The sequence below is a fragment of the Myxocyprinus asiaticus genome, chromosome 5, assembly GCF_019703515.2.
Source record: "Myxocyprinus asiaticus isolate MX2 ecotype Aquarium Trade chromosome 5, UBuf_Myxa_2, whole genome shotgun sequence".
NCBI lineage: Eukaryota > Metazoa > Chordata > Actinopteri > Cypriniformes > Catostomidae > Myxocyprinus > Myxocyprinus asiaticus.
Genome location: NC_059348.1, coordinates 40,125,907 through 40,145,683, shown reverse-complemented (window position 1 = coordinate 40,145,683; position 19,777 = coordinate 40,125,907). Strand labels below are relative to the sequence as shown.

The window sequence follows — 19,777 nt, the reverse complement described above, 5'->3', positions numbered from 1 at the left end:
GCAACATTGTCAACATATTATTAACTGCTATATGCTATCCTTCTTCTACCTCTAAAACACTTTTTATTTTATTTTTTATATTATTTTATTCCTCATCTTACCCCGGGGGCATCTTCCCCATCTTACCCTACTTACAGTACTATATACTTACAATACTATCATAGATTTCCCTCAATAAACAAATTATGGTGGACAGTATCTGTTGGGTGTGTTTAGAGTAACTGTTGATTAAATGTGTCTTAGAGAGTGCCCTAACACCCATGTGTACAACTTTGCCAGAAAAAAATCCCTCAAAAGGTCACAAATGTGATATTTCAACACAATATTAGATGTTGCAAAATGACACACCTGTCTCAAATGTAAGATGAAATGCTTCAGATGATTAAACTGATGGGAATATCATTTAACGTTATTACAAATTAATGGCACAATTCCAGACAGACCACATTCAGATGTGTACACAAGACATCATGGAACTTCGGTTTTTCTGACATCAATATGCATAAAAGATTATGCAAAGAACACATATTTTGATGAGATTCAAATTTGGAAGCATATTTGGTAGCAGTAGCAACAGTGTGTCAATAGTGATTCACTAAAAACATCAACTTAAGGTTATGTTTATTCATCATTTCATGACCTTTCCATGGTCACAACAACTCCAAGAAATGTTGTTAAAGCTCCTAATCATAGACCTCCCCCCAACACAGCACATTTTGGGTGTCTCCCTTATTTAAAACTGATTCAGCTCATCAGCACAGTACTCCATGAGGTGAACTTGGTGTGTCAGATCAGTAAGACACCTAAAAGTTGGGATCATCTGAGCAAGATTGAGAAACACTTCCAACTCTGTCTGAAGCCATCTATACACTGCAAAGGTGGCACAGAAGCTGCATCTGAAGTGGCATTTAGGTGTATTTTATTTAAACAGACTGTTTAATGCTGCTCAGAGCAGGCATAAATTGCATTTACTCAGCAATTACTATTGCATAAATAATGTTATGAGTGTCTCAAATACAGTAATGAATATAGAAATATGAAATGAATGAAAATAGGAAGTTATACTCTTAAATATGAAACCAAATTATGAAATATATGCTTTATTATGACAACATCAAAGTTTAAAGGGGTCATGATATGAGGAATAAAATTTGCCTTGATCTTTTGACAAACAGAATGAGGTCATTGTACTAAAAAAACATACTGTATATTTCAGAACTCAGAACTTCCTTCTCACTGCAAAAAGAGCATTTGTTGAAATCAAGCAGCCAAAACGACTTGTTCTCTACTTCCTCCACATTGTGATCTCACACTGTGGTAGACATTTGCACCTGATCACCTCCACAACAACACATTAACGCCTTCTTTACCTTAGCACCTCCATAGCCCTGCCTAGTAATGGCGAACAGTATGACGAGGAGAGAGCAGGTCAATAAAGAGCAGAGAGCCAATCATAACAGAGCATAACATCTTTTACAAATATATGTTTTGTTTTTTGTGCAAAAAATAAAATAAAAAATAAATAAAACTTAGTGAACCTCAAGGAACATATTAAAATAATTTAAAAAAAAAAAGGCATGCCATGACCCCTTTAAGGCTGCTTAGATGCTGCATTTCATTTACACAGGACCAAAGCACCATCAGAACTGCCTTTGATACTAGAGGCTGAGGTGGGTCAGAGCATGCTTAATTAAGTCTGGCTTTTAAGCGGCATTGCTTCTTTACACAGAATTTTGAGTAGGCACAGAGAAGCCTTAACTCAGCTGTGTAAAGACTTACTGAGTCAGGTCAGGTCAGGTCTAGTCTCAGTCTCAGACGGCACACCCACAGGCCACCCACAGTCCGTGCTCTTTGCTGTTTTAGTTAAAGGTCTGGCTATGCGAGATGAGGTCAGGTCATGTCATATGGAGGTCTGTCTGACACATTAAATCTATTACTATACGGATACCAACAGCACATCACAATAATTTTGCTTTTGTCTTGATGTATTTTATTCTCTTGACACAAGTCACTCTACTTCTATCCATTTGTAAATAATTTGTAGGCCTATATAGAGATAGTCTATGACTGTCTTCCTGGCTGAGAAGGAGTCGTTGACTGAGGAGGAGGCCACAGCCGCCACACAGTTTCTCAAGCAGATCCTGGATGGAGTGCACTACCTCCACTCTAAACGCATAGCACACTTTGACTTGAAGGTGAGTGCCAAGGATGTCAGGGGTGCATTGTGCATGTATGGTACTTTTTACCAAAAGGATTTATTTTACAGCTTGCTGTTGATTAGTTCATGTACTTTATTATCCATTACCCATTCATCACCCAAAAAGATTAATTTCAATAAATCTACTGCACATATATTATATTACACATGACATGTGCTATATAGTGCATAGCACTGCATTCAGAACACAAAAGACAGAGCCATTTGTAATTACACTGAAGCACAACTGTATTATGTGTTATGAAACTGTTATGAAGAAACAGTTTAAAACAAGCCCAAACACATGTTAAAAAGCTCTAAGTCTACAACTCCTGGCAGCACTTATTTTTATTACTGAACACCAGGGCAGACTTCTAATAACAGGTACACTCAAGCTGACGTCATCCTGCGGTGGAGTCGCGCTGACGTCATTTAAAAGCCACGCCTCTCCACAGCGCTGCAACCAGAAAATACCCCATTGGCTGAGGAATGCGGGTACGTAGAGATATGTAAAGAAAACTTAGCTTTTTTTTTTTTTTTTTAACCTTTTCTAGACAGCATTATTAAGAGTATAGAGATGTTCACGAAATCTAACATTCACTTTAAAGCGTGGTGTGTCCGAGTATATAAAAGCTTACCGGTGTTTGTTGTTGTTGTTTCTTTGAAGAGTTAGCCAAATAGCTAAATCAAAGTGGTCAGTCAGTGTACACGGTTTGGTAGAGCATTTGTGACGCATTTGTGACGTATAATAATATGACTAATTTCATATTTGAACGTACAACAAGGAAACAACCGTGTCTGAACTGTTGCTTATAATGTCTTATAAACAGTGAACTGTACCTTTGCTCTCAAATGAAAGTTTTATTGTACATTTCTGGACTCATTGAGGCTTGGAATATGTTCTAATGGCTTTTGAGCTGCGATGTTCAGCGCACAATGTGTAGACCACAGCGCTGAGTATATTCGGCGATAAGAAAGAAAATAAAACAGGGTGAAAATTTGGCAACCCTTGTTTATGACCGTAGGAAATGACGTAAGTAGGAATGGAATGTCCACATTCTACACATGGAGGTTCTCAGGCCCATGTCAGTCCAACTTCCTGTAAGGTCAAGAGTAAATACTGATGCATGTAAGCACTTCTCAGACCTCTCATGAAAGGCACAATTCACTGAACTATTAGGAACCATTTATGGTTATTAACAACAAAGAATAAAGCAAGTGTCAAGCACTTTAGTGGTATTGTAACCATGATGATATCCTGTCAAATCTTAACAAGCACCATTTCTGATCTTTCCTTTCAACAGACTGATTGCTTTTGAAGTCAGCAAATCATGGCTGGCTTCAGACAGGAGGATGTAGAGCTTTACTATGAGATGGGAGAGGAGCTAGGAAGGTAAGAGGTTACGATGTGACATCACTCCTTACAAGCAGGAGCATAACAGTCCTCCTGTTTTAACTTGGACTAGGAGTGATCTCACACTGAAGGAATTAAATATAGACAAAGATCAGGGTTAAATTAAGGTCTTAATGTTTGATAAAGCTCTCTACATTACATAATAATAAATAATGCAAGCTCTTTCATGGAGTTTAATGAGATAAAATATAAATACATACATGATTAAGTGGCATAACCAAGTTTTTTGGATCCAGGTTGCCATGCCAACATCATGTTTGTGCTAATCGTTGCAGTATAAAAACAAACATTGCTGTACCAAGGCCTTTTCACATTTTGACATTTAAATAGCCCCAGCACAATGATTTGATCATCTGCACACACTGAATCAAGCCTTGCCTTCCTTCCTATATATGGAAGTGGAGGTTTCTGTGCTGTACTGCTGCAGAATGACATCACTGCTGTACAATGCTTGAGCACAGCTGTAGTGCAAATGAGACTACAGAAGGCTCAGAGAGAAGCAGTGCCTGGTTGCATAAAGCACCTTAAGTGTAAATTTCCCTTAAGAACACCCTAAAGTTTCCCTTAAATTTAAAGGAGTTGCAGAAAAGAACTGTTAAGTGTTATTTAAGGGGTTTTATAAGTAAAACGTCATAATCCCTTTCAGTTTGCCTTAAGTATTTTATTTTTTTTTTTACATAAGAACGCCCTTAAAACATGTTAAGTGTTGCATAATGCCCCTTAAGTGCCATTTTTCTAAGTAAACCTTAAGTTTGGGAAAACTTCACCTTAAGTGTGCATTAAGAGTAAAAGGGTTTCTGAAAAAAAAGATGGCTTAGTTTATAGAACCAATTGAAGAGTACAGTTGGTCAAGGCGATTTTTTTCGCGATAGAAAAACTATTGCAGGAGTACATATTTGACGACAGAGAAATCGCCAACAAGCTGGATGGTGATCTAATAGGAACGCGCACATAGAAGTGTACCTAGTATTTTCTGCTCTCTGCATATTTATAGACTGTATAAATGGATGCATTCAAATCATGTTGCAAGTTAATTTGCGATATATCGCGAATATGTACACTGGCGGCCAAAAGTTTGGAATAATGTACAGATTTTGCTATTTCGGAAGGAAATTGGTACTTTAATTCACCAAACTGGCATTCAACTGATCACAAAGTATAGTCAGGACATTACTGATGTAAAAAAACAGCACCATCACTATTTGAAAAAAGTTATTTTTGATCAAATCTAGACAGGCCCCATTTCCAGCAGCCATCACTCCAACACCTTATCCTTGAGTAATCATGCTAAATTGCTAATTTGGTACTAGAAAATCACTTGCCATTATATCAAACACAGTTGAAAGCTATTTGGTTCATTAAATGAAGCTTAACATTGTCTTTGTGTTTGTTTTTGAGTTGCCACAGTATGCAATAGACTGGCATGTCTTAAGGTCAATATTAGGTCCAAAATGGCAAAAAAGAAACAGCTTTCTTTAGAAACTTGTCAGTCAATCATTGTTTTGAGGAATGAAGGCTATACAATGCTTGAAATTGCCAAAAAACTGAAGATTTCATACAAAGGTACACTACAGTCTTCAAAGATAAAGGACAACTGGCTCTAACAAGGACAGAAACAGATGTGGAAGGCCAGATGTACAACTAAACAAGAGGAAGTATATCAGAGTCTCTAGTTTGAGAAATAGACACATCACATGTCCTCAGCTGACAGCTTCATTGAATTCTACCCACTCAACACCAGTTTCATGTACAACAGTAAAGAGAAGACTCAGGTGCCGGCCTTATGGGAAGAATTGCAAAGAAAAGGCCACTTTTGAAACAGAAAACCAAAAAGAAAAGGTTAGAGTTGGCAAAGAAACACAGGCATTGAACAACAGATAATTGGAAAAGAGTGTTATGGATCTTAACCCCATTGAGCTTTTTTTTGGGATCAGCTAGACTGTAAGGTGCGCGAGAAGTGCCCAACAAGACAGCCACATCTATGGCAAGTGCTACAGGAAGCGTGGAGTGAAATATCACCTGAGTATCTGGACAAACTGACAGCTAGAATGCCAAGGATCTGCAAAGCTGTCATTGCAGTACGTGGAGGATTTTTTGATGAGAACTCTTTGAAGTAGTTTAAGAAGTTTTTTTTTCAAATTGTAATTTCTAAAATATCTTTCTCAAGAGGGCTCTTACCAGCTGTAAAAGCAGAATCCTTCATTAAATAGTCCGCATGCAAAACTCAGGACAGTTTTTATACTTACACGGGAAAGATATGAGCTCAAAAAAGGGTTCGAATCTATTAATTTCCAGGAAAATTGCCCAAATGTTGGTCGGGACATTTCTGATCTTCTGAAAGTAGGTAGGGACATGTTGTATCAATGATAACAGTAGAATTTTATTATGGTAAAATCTTGCTTACTGTATTAAATTCCTTAACAGTTTCCCTTAGACAGTTCTCTTAGTCCCTACCTACTTTCAGAAGATCAGAAATGTCCCGACCAACATTTGGGCAATTTTCCTGGAAATTAATAGATTTCCATACAGTTTATGGAATAAACTGTATGGAAATCTATTAATTTAATAGGAATTTTTTTTAATAGAAATTCCTTAACAGTTTCCCTTAGCTAAGAGAACTGTCTAAGGGGATTATATTTAACGCCCTCATGTTATTTCCTTAGGTAAGGGAAAATCACACTTTAGGTGTTATACTTAAGGGAAAAACTTAAGTTGTTTTATGCAACTGGGCACAGACCTTTAATTGCACGACATTTGCTCTAAATTTTACAATAATGTTACATTAGGCACCATTTAATTCTGCTACATTTTCTCTAATTCTTTTGGACATTTTAAGAAATTTACACCTTCCCTACTATTGGATGCTGTTCATATACAGTATGTTTTCATTTGTAATGGTTTTGCACCCATGCCATTTAATAGTGGTGCTTGCTAAGACTATTGTTCTAGTTGTATTTTCTGTCTGTTCTCAGGTAGAATCTGTGTTAATCTGTGTTTGTTCACCCAAAAATGACAATTCTGCCATTTACTCACTCTCAGGCCATCCCAGATGTGTATGACTTTCTTTTTAATGCAGAACACACATTATAATTTTTGGAAGAATATTTCAGCTCTGCAGGTCCAGACAATGCATGTGAATGGGTGCCAAACTTTTGATGCGCCAAAAAGCACATAAAGGCATCGTAAAAATAATCCATATGACTCCAGTGGTATAATCCATATTTTCAGAAGTAAAATGATAGGTGTGGGTGAGAAACAGATCCATTTTTAAGTTGTTTTTTGCTTGTAATTCTTCTCCCTGCCCAGTAGGGGGTAGTATGCATGAAGAATGTGAATCACCAAAAACACAAGAAGAAGAATGTAAAAGTGATCTGTTTCTCACCCACACCTACTGTATCATATCGCCTCTGAAGATATTGATTTAACCACTGAAGTATTATGCATTACTTTTCTCTGACTTATGTGATTTTTGGAGCTTCAAAATTTTGGCCTCAATTCACTTACATTGTATGGACCAAAAGAGCTGAGAAATTCTTCTAAAAATCTTCATTTGAGTTCAGCAGATGAAAAACATCTCACATCTGGGATGGCATAAGGGTGAGTAAATTATGAGAGAATTTTCATTTTTGGGTGAACTATTCCTTTATGTTTTATAGACAGTAATATTGTGCTTTTTTCTATACAATCTAAACTTTACAAATATCATTTTCTCTCTCTCATCTATGCTATTGTACCATGGGTCTCTATCTCAGTGGACAATTTGCCATTGTGCGTAAATGTAAAGAAAAGAGTACGGGAACAGAATATGCTGCCAAGTTTATCAAGAAAAGGCGGCTGTCATCCAGCCGAAGGGGCGTGAGCCGAGAAGAAATTGAGCGAGAGGTGAACATCCTTCGAGAGATCCAGCACAGCAACATCATCACCCTCCATGACATCTTTGAGAACAAAACCGATGTGATCCTCATCCTGGAGCTGGTGTCTGGAGGAGAGCTGTTTGACTTCCTGGCTGAGAAGGAGTCGTTGACTGAGGAGGAGGCCACACAGTTTCTCAAGCAGATCCTGGATGGAGTGCACTACCTCCACTCTAAACGCATAGCACACTTTGACTTGAAGGTGAATGCCAAGGATGTTAGGTGTGCATTGTGCATGTGTAGTACTTGTTACCAAAAGGATTTATTTTACAGTTTGCTGTTAATTAGTTCATGTATTTTATTATCAATTACCCATTCATCACCCAAAAAGTTTAATTTCAAGCAATTGTGACATTTGTTTCTCATTAAAATTCCAATATGTACTACAAAATCTTGAATCACTATGCAATCACTTTGTTTTCAGCCTGAGAACATAATGCTGCTGGATAAGAATGTTCCTAATCCCAGAATCAAGTTGATAGATTTTGGAATTGCACATCAAATTAAGGATGGACATGAATTTAAAAATATCTTTGGAACTCCTGAATTTGTTGGCAAGAACCTCATTCTATTTTATGTATTTTTATTTAAGATCACTTAAATAAACGTAATCATTACTTCAGTAGGCGTGGTACTTTGCTAAATCATTCCTGTATGTCATTTGCAGCCCCGGAAATTGTAAATTATGAGCCCCTCGGCCTGGAGGCAGACATGTGGTAAGTCAATTTCAATAATGATTTGAAAATATTGTATGGGTTGTGAATATAACATTTTCAGCCCTTTAAAATATAAATTATTTATAATGCTCAAAATAGTGAAAGTTACTTGGTTGTCTTTAAATTCTGATTTCTAAACAATGTAATTTTCTTTTCTGCAGGAGCATTGGCGTTATCACATATATACTGTAAGTACCACAACAGATTCTACAACCCCAATCCCGAAAAAGTTGGTACTGTATGGAAAATGCTAATAAAAACAAAAAAGAGTGGTTTGTAAATTCTGTTCACCCTATGCTATATTGCAGGCACTATAACAATACATTATTTGATGTGATTGTTATTTTTTGGAAATATACACTCATTTCAAATCATATGGTTGCAACACGCTCCAAAAATTGAGGCAGGGGCAATTTTTGACTAATAACAATCTGACGAGTTGAAATAAGGTTTTGTGAAACAGGAGATGTTAAACAGGTGAGGTAATCAAGTTATAGTATATAAAGAGCCTCCAAAAAAAGCCCAGTCCTTCAAGAGCAAGGATGGGTAGAGGCTCGCCAAGATGCGTCAGCAATTAATCCAGAGCTTTGAGAAAAAAATTTCTAAGACAAATTAGAAGAACATTGCACAATATAGTTAACAGATTCAAGGAATCTGGTCAAATCTCGGTGCGTAAAAGGCAAGGTCGAAAACCACTTCTGAATGCGTGTGATCTCCGATCCCTCAGACAGCACTGTCTTAAAAACCGTCATGCGTTGGGGCCTGGGAAGCTCAGCGAGTATTGACACTGACTACCACCCCTGGAGTCGCGAGTACGAATCCAGGGTGTGCTGAATGACTCCAGCCAGTTTTCCTAAGCAACCAGATTGGCCCAGTTGCTAGGGAGGGTAGAGTCACATGGGGTAACCTCCTCGTGGTCGCGATTAGTGGTTCTCGCTCTCAATGGGGTGCGTGGTAAGTTGTGCATGGATCGCGAAGAGTAGCATGAGCCTCCACATGCCGAGTCTCCGCGGTGTTATGCACAACGAGCCACATGATAAGATGCGCGGCTTGACAGTCTCAGAAGTGGAGGCAACTGAGACTTGTCCTCCACCATCCGGATTGAGGTGAGTAACCATGCCACCACAAGGACCTGCTAAGTAGTTGGAATAGAGTCCACATTTCAAATCTTTTTTTATTTTTATTTAATACAGACGTATTGAGAAAGAAAAAAAAAAGAGAATACATAAGTAAATAAGAGAGAACAAAAAGAGAGGTAAACACAAGAGATTGGTGGTATAAATATAGAACAGCAATATATGTGCAGCAAATAAATATAGTTTCAAAAGATAAGGGGAAAAAAGGTAAGAGTAATAGTGAATAAGGATTAATATATATATATACAGTTGTGCTCAAAAGTTTACATACCCTGGCAGAAATTGTGAAATTTTGGCATTGATTTTGAAAATAATGACTGATCATGCAAAAAACTGTCTTTTATTTAAGGATAATGATTGTAGGTCACGTGACGCCATGCAAGAAGCAGACGTGTGAACGACGAGCTCTGCGCACTTTGCTAAATTTTTAATTATTCTCATATTATAATATGGGGAAATTCGATATACCCAGTTATACATTTACTCTTTGAGGTAAAACATGGCAAAGAAGTCAAAATCATCGGGCTCTGGAGACATTAAAAAACACTTACATGTTCAGGATGAAAGCCCTGACAGGCCTACAGACCGGGGACTCGATTTGGATGGCGCGAAGGGAGAAGAGATCCAGCGTCAGTTGTCCAACATATTGGTGATGGTGACTTGGAGGATCTCGCTGTAATACGTCGATTGATTATGGAGATGGAAATAAAATTCTCTGAGTTAGTTACAAGAGTGTCAGATGCTGAGAAACGAATCGATTATTTGGAGTCTTCGGAGAGGGAATTATCCGCTAATCCGCCTGCGACCAAAGTTGATCTGGAACGTATTCTTGAAAAGCTTGAAGATCTTGAGAATAGGAGCTGCAGGAATAACGTCAGAATTGTTGGAATTCCTGAGCATGAGGAGGGCAGAGATATGATGAAATTCCTAGACGAGCTCTTCCCGAGTCTGCTCGACATAACAGGCCACAAGCTGGAAATCGAGTGAGCTCACAGAGTCCCTGCTCGGAGATCTGCTGAGGGAGACAGGCCCCGATCGATCCTGGCCAAATTTCTGAGGTCATCCGATAAAGATCTCGTGTTGTGCCAGACGAGGAGCAAAGGAAAGCTTTCTTGGAGGAATCATAATATTTTCTTGTTCCCGGACTTTGCGAGTTCGACAAGAGAGAAATGTGATCGGTTCAGGGAATGCAAGAAACTCTTGCATCAGCGCAAGATCACTTTTGCATTGATGTTCCCGGCCAAACTGAGAATAGAAACGAAGGACGGTCGCAAAGTATTTACATGTCCCAATCAGGCAATGTCTTTTATAGAATCAATGGGTGAGTAAACCATTGGATGTTTCTCATGTGAGTGGGTCGACTCGCTGTACTTACTCTGGCTTTTGAGGAAGCTGGGCGTCATTTTGGTTTATTTTTGTGTTGGCTCCGCCTAGCGGCTGGAGTTTGTTTTGTGAATAACACTTTCCTTAAAGAAGCTTTTGCATTGACGGAAGATTACTTTTGCATGGAAGTTCCCGGCCAGTTTGAGAGTGGACACTACAGATGACCGCAAAATATCTACATGCTCACACAAAGGATGTCTTTTATAAAGTTGACTGACTAAGTCATGGTATATACTTTTATGCGGCCTCCGAGTGAATTGACTTGACCATCCGGGGAACTGGGATGTCTGTTTTGTTTCTTTTTGTGTTGGCTCCGCCTAGCGGCTGGAGCTTGTTCCATTTACAGGACACTGGAATGATTACATCATCCGCTGAACTCATAATGGCTGGCTCACTGAAAATTTGTTTGTCTATCCGTGAAACTGAACGGTTTTATATCAGCTGAAATTTGTTTTGTGGAGGATCACACCTTTAAAACAGTTCTGTGAATTAATCTACATGTTCTTTGTGTTCATTCTTCCTTTTGGCTGGGGTTTATTTTACAAAGTATTTCTGTTATGTAATTTTGCTTCACAAATTTGTGAGGCAAAATTGTGCAATCCAATGGTAAAGTTGTCGTGGGGGCTCATGGGTGTTCATGGACCTTTTGAGGTTAGAGGGATTGTCGCCGGTTGGTGCTCATTTTTGCTAGAAGTTTATACTGAATCATTAAAGAATGGAAAGCTCCCGCCAACCATGACACAAGCCCGGATCAGTCTGATTCTTAAAAAGGACAAAGATCCAAGCGAGTGTAAAAGTTACCATCCAATTTCCCTGATCCAGTTAGATGTAAAAATTTTGTACAAAATTCTGGCTAATCAATTAAGTAAAGTTATGACATCTCTTATACATATAGATCAGGTGGGGTTTATTCGAGACCGTAGCTCTTCTGATAACATCAGGCGCCTCATCAATATCATGTGGTCAGTAGCGAATGAACAATCTCCGGTCGCTGCCATCTCACTTGACGCCGAAAAGGCATTTGTTATGGTAGAATGGGATTATCTTTTTAAGGTTTTGGAAATATATGGGTTCGGTAGTACGTTTATTGGATGGATTAAGTTACTTTATAGACACCCAGTAGTGGCGGTACAAACAAATGGATTAATTTCAGATTATTTTACTCTGGATATGGGCACCCGGCAGGGTTGCCCTCTTTCCCCATTATTGTTCTGTCTTGCCATGGAACCATTAGCAACCGCGATAAGAAAGGAGGATGATTTTCCAGGGGTGGTGGCGGGGGTATGGCGCAGAAACTCTTGCTTTACACAGATGATATTTTATTAATTGTCTCTGACCCCAGTAGATCTATGCCTTGCCTCCACAGAATTATTAATTCCTTTTCTAAGTTTTCAGGATATAGAGTCACTTGGTCTAAATCCGAAGCTTTGGCTCTGACAGCGTACTGCCCAGAAACGGCTTTCCAGCCGGGTGCTTTCCAGTTAATTTTGACCCCTTAATAAAATGGTTTTCGAGCGATGTGGGCAGGTGGGCTTCAATACACTTATCGATGATTGGGAAGGTTAATGTTATTAAAATGAATTGTATTCCAAAATTCAGTTACTTACTGCAGTCTCTCCCTGTAGATGTCCCCCTCTCTTATTTCAAGCAATTTGATAGCATAGCAAAATCCTTCATTTGGAATGGTAAGCATCCCAAATTACATTTCAGTAAGTTATATAGGCCGATTGACAGAGGTGGGCTAGGCCTACCCAAGATTTTATCTTATTATTATGCATTCGGTCTCAGACATTTGGCTCATTGGTTGCTTCCACCTAAGAGAGCCCCTCCCTGGTTCTGTATAGAACAGGAAGTTCTTGCCCCTATTTCGTTACTGCAGAGCCTTTCTTTCAAATTAATCGGAGAAGCTAAGTTACATCCCGTTATCTCGCACTTGAACTCGGTATGCACAAAAGTGTCCAGACTGTTTAATTCTGACATTTTTTAAATGTTGCCTCGAGCATATGGCTGAACCCCAAATTCTGCATCAAGTACCCTTTTTGCTGGTCAGAGTGGATTGGGAGGGGGGATATTGATTCTGTATATGTGTGTTTTGCTATTTATATTTAATGGTTGAATGAATAAAAAAATGTTAATCACAAAAAGTAAAAAAAAAAAAAGAAAGAAAAAAGGATGGTGATCATATGAAGCCATTTATCATCACATAGTTGTTTGGCTCCTTTTTAAATCATAATGATAACAGAAATCACCCAAATTGCCCTGATCAAAAGTTTACATACCCTTGAATGTTTAGCCATGTTACGGACACACAAGGTGACACACACAGGTTTAAATGGCAATTAAAGGTTAATTTCCCACACCTGTGGCTTTTAAAATTGCAATTAGTGCCTGTGTATAAATAGTTAATGAGTTTGTTAGCCCTCACGTGGATGCACTGAGCAGGCTAGATACTGAGCCATGGGGAGCAGAAAAGAACTGACAAAAGACTTGCGTAACAAGGTAATGGAACTTTATAAAGATATAAAAAGATATCCAAAGCCTTGAAAATGCCAGTCAGTACTATTCAATCACTTATTAAGAAGTGGAAAATTCGGGGATCTCTTGATGCCAAGCCACGGTCAGGCAGACCAAGAAAGATTTCAGCCACAACTGCCAGAAGAATTGTTCAGGATACAAAGAAAAACCCACAGGTAACGTCAGGAGAAATACAGACTGCTCTGGAAAAAGACGGTGTGGTTGTTTCAAGGAGCACAATATGACGATACTTGAACAAAAATGAGCTGCATGGTCAAGTTGTCAGAAAGAAGCCTTTACTGTGCCAATGCCACAAATGACAACACCTTGACACGCCTCACAGCTTCTGGCACACTGTAATTTGGAGTGACGAGACCAAAATAGAGCTTTATGGTCATAACCATAAGCGCTATGTTTGGAGAGGGGTCAATAAGGCCTGTAGTGAAAAGAATACCATCTCCACTGTGAAGCATGGTGGTGGCTCACTGATGTTTTGGGGGTGTGTGAGCTCTGAAGGCATGGGGAATCTTGTGAAAATTGATGGCAAGATGAATGCAGCATATTATCAGAAAATACTGGCAGACAATTTGCTTTCTTCTGCATGAAAGCTGCGCATGGGACACTCTTGGACATTCCAGCACAACAATTACCCTAAGCACAAGGCCAAGTTGGCCCTCCAGTGGTTACAGCAGATAAAGGTGAAGGTTCTGGAGTGGCCATCACAGTCTCCTGACCTTAATATCATCGAGTCACTCTGGGGAGATCTCAAACGTGCAGTTCATGCAAGACGACCAAAGACTTTGCATGACCTGGAGGCATTTTGCCAAGACGAATGGGCAGCTATACCACCTGCAAGAATTTGTGGCCTCAGACAACTATTACAAAAGACTGCACGCTGTCATTGATGCTAAAGGAGGCAATACACAGTATTAAGAACTAAAGGTATGAAAACTTTATGAAGAAATTTTTTTGTCTTTGTTGCCATGTTTTGTTTTATGATTATGCCATTCTATTATAACCTACAGTTGAATATGAATCCCATAAGAAATAAAAGAAATGTGTTTTGCCTGCTCACTCATGTTTTCTTTAAAAATGATTACCAATTCTCCAAGGGTATGAAAACTTTTTAGCACAACTGTATTTATATATTTATTTTAAGAAACCTGTTGAACAAATAAAAGATGGGGATATGGTACAACTTTAGCAAATTAACTTTTGTATATGTATTTTGATATATGTATACTAACATTAATATGTGTTCAAATCGTGTTTGGAAAAAACAGCCATCATGTTCTCGAGCCAAAGAGGAAAAGTACCATCTAAGCTGTAATCAGCATCAGGTTCAAAAGCCAGTGTCTGTCATGGTATTGGGGTGTATCAGTGCCCATGGCATGGGTAACCTGCACATCTGTGAGGGCACCACACAGGAAGATATGTACACATTTTGGAGCAATATAGGCTTCCATCCAGATGCCATCTTTTCAAGGGACGTCCCTGCATATTTTCAGCAGGACAACGCTAAACCACATACTGCCCGGATTACAAGTGCATAGCTGCGTAAGTAGAGGGTGCGGGTGCTAGACTGACCTGCCTGCAGTCCTGACCTGTCTCTAGTTGAGAACGTGTAGGCCATTATGAAGTGCACAATATGGCAACAAAGGCCCAATACAATTGCACAGCTGAAGACCTGAAAAATGGATGAAAGGGGGAAAATTCTGCTTGCTAAACTTAAGCTTGTGTCCTCAGTGCCCAAACGCTTAAGTGTTATTAGAAGAAATAGTGATATTGCACAGTAGTAAACACTGAACTGTCCTAACTTTTTTTGGAGCATGTTGCAATCATCTGATTTAAAATGAGTTTGTATATATATATACAGTATAAAAACACAATTAAATTCACAAGGTAAAACATAAAATAATGTTGTAGTGCTTTCAATATAGCACAGGTTAAATAGAATTTACAAATCACTCCTTTTTGTTTTTATTAGCATTTTCAAAACTGTCCCAACTTTTTCGAAATTGAGGTTGTAATTACTTAATTATATGGCTTATTTGACTGCATTGATTGCATGGTTTTTCCACCCCCAGCTCATGTCATTGTACTTGGCTTAATGAATATTAACACATTATTAATGTTCTTCAGTTTGAGTGGTGCTTCTCCATTTCTTGGTGAAACCAAACAAGAAACACTGACCAACATTTCAGCTGTTAACTATGACTTTGATGAAGAGTACTTCAGCAACACAAGTGAGCTTGCCAAGGACTTCATTCGCCGATTGTTGGTCAAGGATCCCAAGTTAGTATCAGCCTCATTATTACATACAGTGCTGTGAAAATTATTTGACCCCATCCTGATTTCTTCTGTTTTTGTGGAAATCTCATACAAAATTGTTTCAAAAATCTAACATAAAGGCAATCTGAGTAAACACAAAATACAGTTTTTAAATGATAAAACTCACTTCCAGCACCTGTGCAATTAGGCTAGGATTCTTAAAAAACATCAAGTCTACATCTAGAGATGCAAGGGTGCACCTTATGCAATTTAAGATTTTACATCGATTCTATTGGACACACCAACCTGCTGATGATGCCAATCAGAAGATTGGGACACAACCCATGTTTTTTGGTGGGGTGTTAAGATCCAACAATTTTGGTTGAGGGTTCAGAGTTTTATGTGTGACGTATTGGGCACTCAAATTTCATTTTGCCCTAGACTCTGTATTTTAGGCAATGGGGCGGTCATTAATATAGGGGATAAGTACATAAAAAAATAGTGTTATGATCGGCAGGCAGGTCATCCTTAGAGGATGGAAGTCGTCTGGAGTGCCCTCATTTCAGGAGTGGTGCACAGAGATGGGCAGGATGGCGGCATTTGAGGTGGTGTCATATAGAAGGCTAGGCAACCGGGGGTTGTTTGATAAAAAGTGGGGCAGCTATTTGGCCTTTTTGGAGGGCTCTCGGGGAGGGGCAGTAGAGAGGGACTTATAGTTTTAAATGTGATTAAATATATGTAAATTAATTAATTTGTGGAACCCTTTTTCTTTTTTGTTGGTTAATTTTTTTATGTCTTTTATCAAAAGTTGCTAACCGCAACTGAATTGTAAAACAGACTGAAAAGGGTCTTATGTCATCGAGTATTTTCTTTGGACTGTCTGTTTATATGTGTGTCTGTTGTTATACAATGTCTGACCACTGGGATGTATGTTGGGTGACAAGAGTGAGGGGAGCGGGTGGCATTTATTGATAAATGTTGATTCCGTGTTTTCGTGTACCGTTTGTGTTAGAGTATGGAATCAATAAAAATTGTTAATGAAAAAAAAAAGAACATCATAACTATGGTCAAGCATGGTGGTGGTACTGTGATGGTGTGGGTATGCTTTGCTGCATCAGGGCCAGGGCGACTTGCAATAATTGAGGGAAACATGAATTCTGCTCTCTACCAGAAAATCCTAAAGGAGAACCTCCAGTCATCAGTCCGTGAGTTGAAGCTCAAGCACAACTGGATTAAGCAGCAAGACAATGATCCAAAGCATAGGAGTAAGTCCACCTCTGAATATCTAAAAAGAAGCAAAATTAAAGTTTTGGAGTGGCCTAGTCAAAGTCCTGACTTGAACCCGATTGAGATGCTGTGGCAGGAACTTAAACGGGCAGTTCATGCTCAAAAACCCTCCAATGTGGCTGAATTGTTCTGCAAAGAAGAGTGGGCCAAAATTCCATCACAGTGTTGTGAAAGACTGATCTCCAGTTATCGGAAGCGTTTGCTTGCAGTTGTTGCTGCTAAAGGTGGCACAACCAGCTATTTTGTTTAAGGGGGCAGTTAGTTGGATAATTGGATAACTTTTTGCTTCAATAAGAAAATATATATATTTGAAAACTGTATTTTGTGTTTACTCGGGTTGCCTTTTTTTATGTTGTATCTCGTTTGAAGATCTAAAACAATTTAGTATGAAAAATACACAAATAGAACAAATCAGGATTCACAACACTGTTGATCTTTCATCATTGCTGTTCATTAATATTTTAATTCAATATTTTCCTATAACTTTCAGGAAGAGAATGACAATTGACGACAGTCTCCAACACCCCTGGATCAAGGTTTGTATCTCAAACGTTCTCAACCTCAGAGTACATTATTGCTGCCATTTGTGCTCTCTTTTACTCATTCTTGTCTCATCGTATCCTACAGGTGATTAAGAGGCGAAATGTGCGGCCAGAGGAGAGTGAGCGCAAGCCGGAGCGTAGGCGTCTGAAGACCACCCGTCTGAAGGAGTATACCATCAAATCCCACTCCAGCATGCCTCCCAACAACACCTACATCAACTTCGAGCGCTTCTCCCAGGTGATGGAGGAAATAGGCGTGGCCGAGGATGGCCTGCGAGAGCTGGAGAAGAACCAGCGCTCGTGCAGAGAAGATGTGGCTGCTTTGCTCTCCATCTATGAGGAGAAGGAAGGCTGGTACAAAGAGGAGAACGAGAGCATCGCCTCCGATCTGAATCGGATCAAACAGGAGCTGCAGAGAGCGCAAGCCCTCCGCAGACAGAGCCAAGAGGAGGCACGGGCCACCATGCTGTCAGCCAATGCCCTCAAACGCAAGTTTTGTCGGCTGGAGAAGCGCTATGAAGTGCTGGCTGAGCAGATGGTCTCTGAGGTGCGCTGGGTGGAAGAGCTGGTGCGATCGATTTCTGCTGAAAACGACGTTCGTACCACCGGCATGGCATAAGCTACTCTGTTTGCTTTCTAAATGCAATGACTATATTCTAACTTTGCTTGGTGCGTGCAGGGCAGATGAGGTAGAGTATTAAGCAGAATATTGGAGTAAGCTTCATGCATGTCTTTCGGTTACATATGTTTACTCATGTTCCCAGATCAAAAGAGTAAGCAATGTAAAAACATTTTTTAATATAAAGGCTGAGTTAGGGTGCGCATGCGTTAAGAATGAGCGATTTGAGGGGGCCTGGGGAGCTCAGTGGTAAAGACGCTGGCTACCACCCCTGGAGTTCGCTAGTTCGAATCCCAGGCCGTGCTGAGTGACTCCAGCCAGGTCTCCTAAGCAACCAAATTGGCCCGGTTGCTAGGGAGGGTAGAGTCACATGGGGTAACCTCCTCATGATCGCTATAATGTGGTTCGTTCTCGGTGGGGCGTGTGGTGAGTTAAGCGTGGTTGCCGCGGTGGATGGCGTGAAGCCTCCACACGCGCTATGTCTCCGTGGCAACGCACTCAACAAGCCACGTGATAAGATGCGCGGGTTGATGATCTCAGATACGGAGGCAACTGGAATTCGTACTCCGCCACCCGGACTGAGGCAAATCACTACGCGACCACGAGGACTTAAAAGCACATTGAAAATTGGGCATTCCAAATTGGGAGAAAAAGGGGAAAAATCCACACAAAAAAATAACAATTTGCCTGATTATTGCATTAAGTGATGCCAGGCTATTGCACCTGATGCCAACGTATAGCATTCAGTTCACCACATTTAAAATAAATGCTAGATGAGTCGATTAAAAAAAGTTTATGTGATTTGAAATTAAGATGTGCCAGATCTACTACTTACAGGGAATATTTGCCCAAAAGTGAGAGAGGTGTCATCATTTACTCACCCTCATTTCATTCCAAACCCATAAGACTCTTTCTTGTGAGGAGTCTAGAATGTGGAAGGGGACCAGAGACAGCTGTGGTCACCATTCACTTTCACTGTATGGAAAGGAGCTGCTTGAACATTGTGCTAAAGTTCTTATTTTGTCTTCCAAAGGGTAAGATCAATTGCAAAAAGCACTAAAAGCAAAGCAACATAAATTTACATTGTGAATAATGCAATACACAGTCCTCTATGAGGAATGAAAGAATCCCCAGATTTATAGGCTTATTAACAGGTTTTATTGTTGCCAGTTGCTTATGTTGTGCTGCACGTCTGATGTGAAGCACCACTTTGCCTATACAAATGAAATGCTAATTTTATGTAGAGAGACTAAGTCTTAAGAAATTACTTATCACATACTAGTTCTAACTGCTTTCTTGAATTATCAATACATATACTCTGCTTGATTAAAATTCAGTAAGCTGCTGCTGTGTCTAGAAATATGACGATTTGATGCTTTTCTTTTACTCAAAAGAGACACTTCAAACATTCCATTTTTCTTGCATGACATTCCATGTGCAGATGAATGTCAGTAACTTGATTACAGGAAATAGTTGCACGCTCATGTTGTTAAGTCATACCATTGCTCATATCTGTCAGTTTACAGAAATGTACACTCCCATTATTTGTTTTATTTACAACAGACTTGTATATACATCAAAAAGGTCCATTAAATTAAAAGAACTGAAGAGAAATATAATTGCAGTGTCTTTATTTGGTGTGTCTGGGGAGAGGAGCACACTGGGAGGTGAAGTGTAGTGTCTTATAAATGCAAACATTTGTCATAAACTCTTTATCTTTTCAAAATGTCTAGTGATGTTGAATGAGCCAGAGTTTTCTTTAAACAAAGAATTTTTTCCATCTCCAT

The 19,777-nt window shown here is 39.3% G+C and overlaps 1 protein-coding gene across 2 annotated transcripts; it reads left to right on the top strand.

Moving 5' to 3' along the window:
* Positions 1 to 2,621: 2,621 nt before the first annotated feature.
* On the top strand, positions 2,622 to 19,628 carry dapk3 (death-associated protein kinase 3). Of its 2 annotated transcripts, none has more exons than XM_051698502.1 (9): positions 2,622 to 2,692; positions 3,502 to 3,590; positions 7,364 to 7,724; positions 7,947 to 8,076; positions 8,190 to 8,238; positions 8,400 to 8,426; positions 15,414 to 15,566; positions 17,320 to 17,365; positions 17,457 to 19,628. In XM_051698502.1, the coding sequence occupies exons 2-9, from the start codon at positions 3,529 to 3,531 to the stop codon at positions 17,988 to 17,990; spliced, it is 1,362 nt and encodes a 453-aa protein (XP_051554462.1). In that variant the 5' UTR covers positions 2,622 to 2,692; positions 3,502 to 3,528; the 3' UTR covers positions 17,991 to 19,628. The 2 variants fall into 2 exon arrangements, with proteins under 2 accessions (XP_051554462.1, XP_051554463.1); XM_051698503.1 differs by lacking the exon at positions 2,622 to 2,692 and adding an exon at positions 3,038 to 3,326.
* The last annotated feature ends 149 nt before the right edge of the window (positions 19,629 to 19,777 follow it).

Excerpts from the sequence above, each read along its gene's own strand:
- dapk3 (XM_051698502.1), top strand. The coding sequence starts at position 3,529 with ATGGCTGGCTTCAGACAGGAGGATGTAGAGCTTTACTATGAGATGGGA. Across the intron at positions 7,725-7,946 it reads TAGCACACTTTGACTTGAAG|CCTGAGAACATAATGCTGCT; the intron begins GTGAATGCCAAG and ends CTTTGTTTTCAG. Across the intron at positions 17,366-17,456 it reads TCCAACACCCCTGGATCAAG|GTGATTAAGAGGCGAAATGT; the intron begins GTTTGTATCTCA and ends CGTATCCTACAG.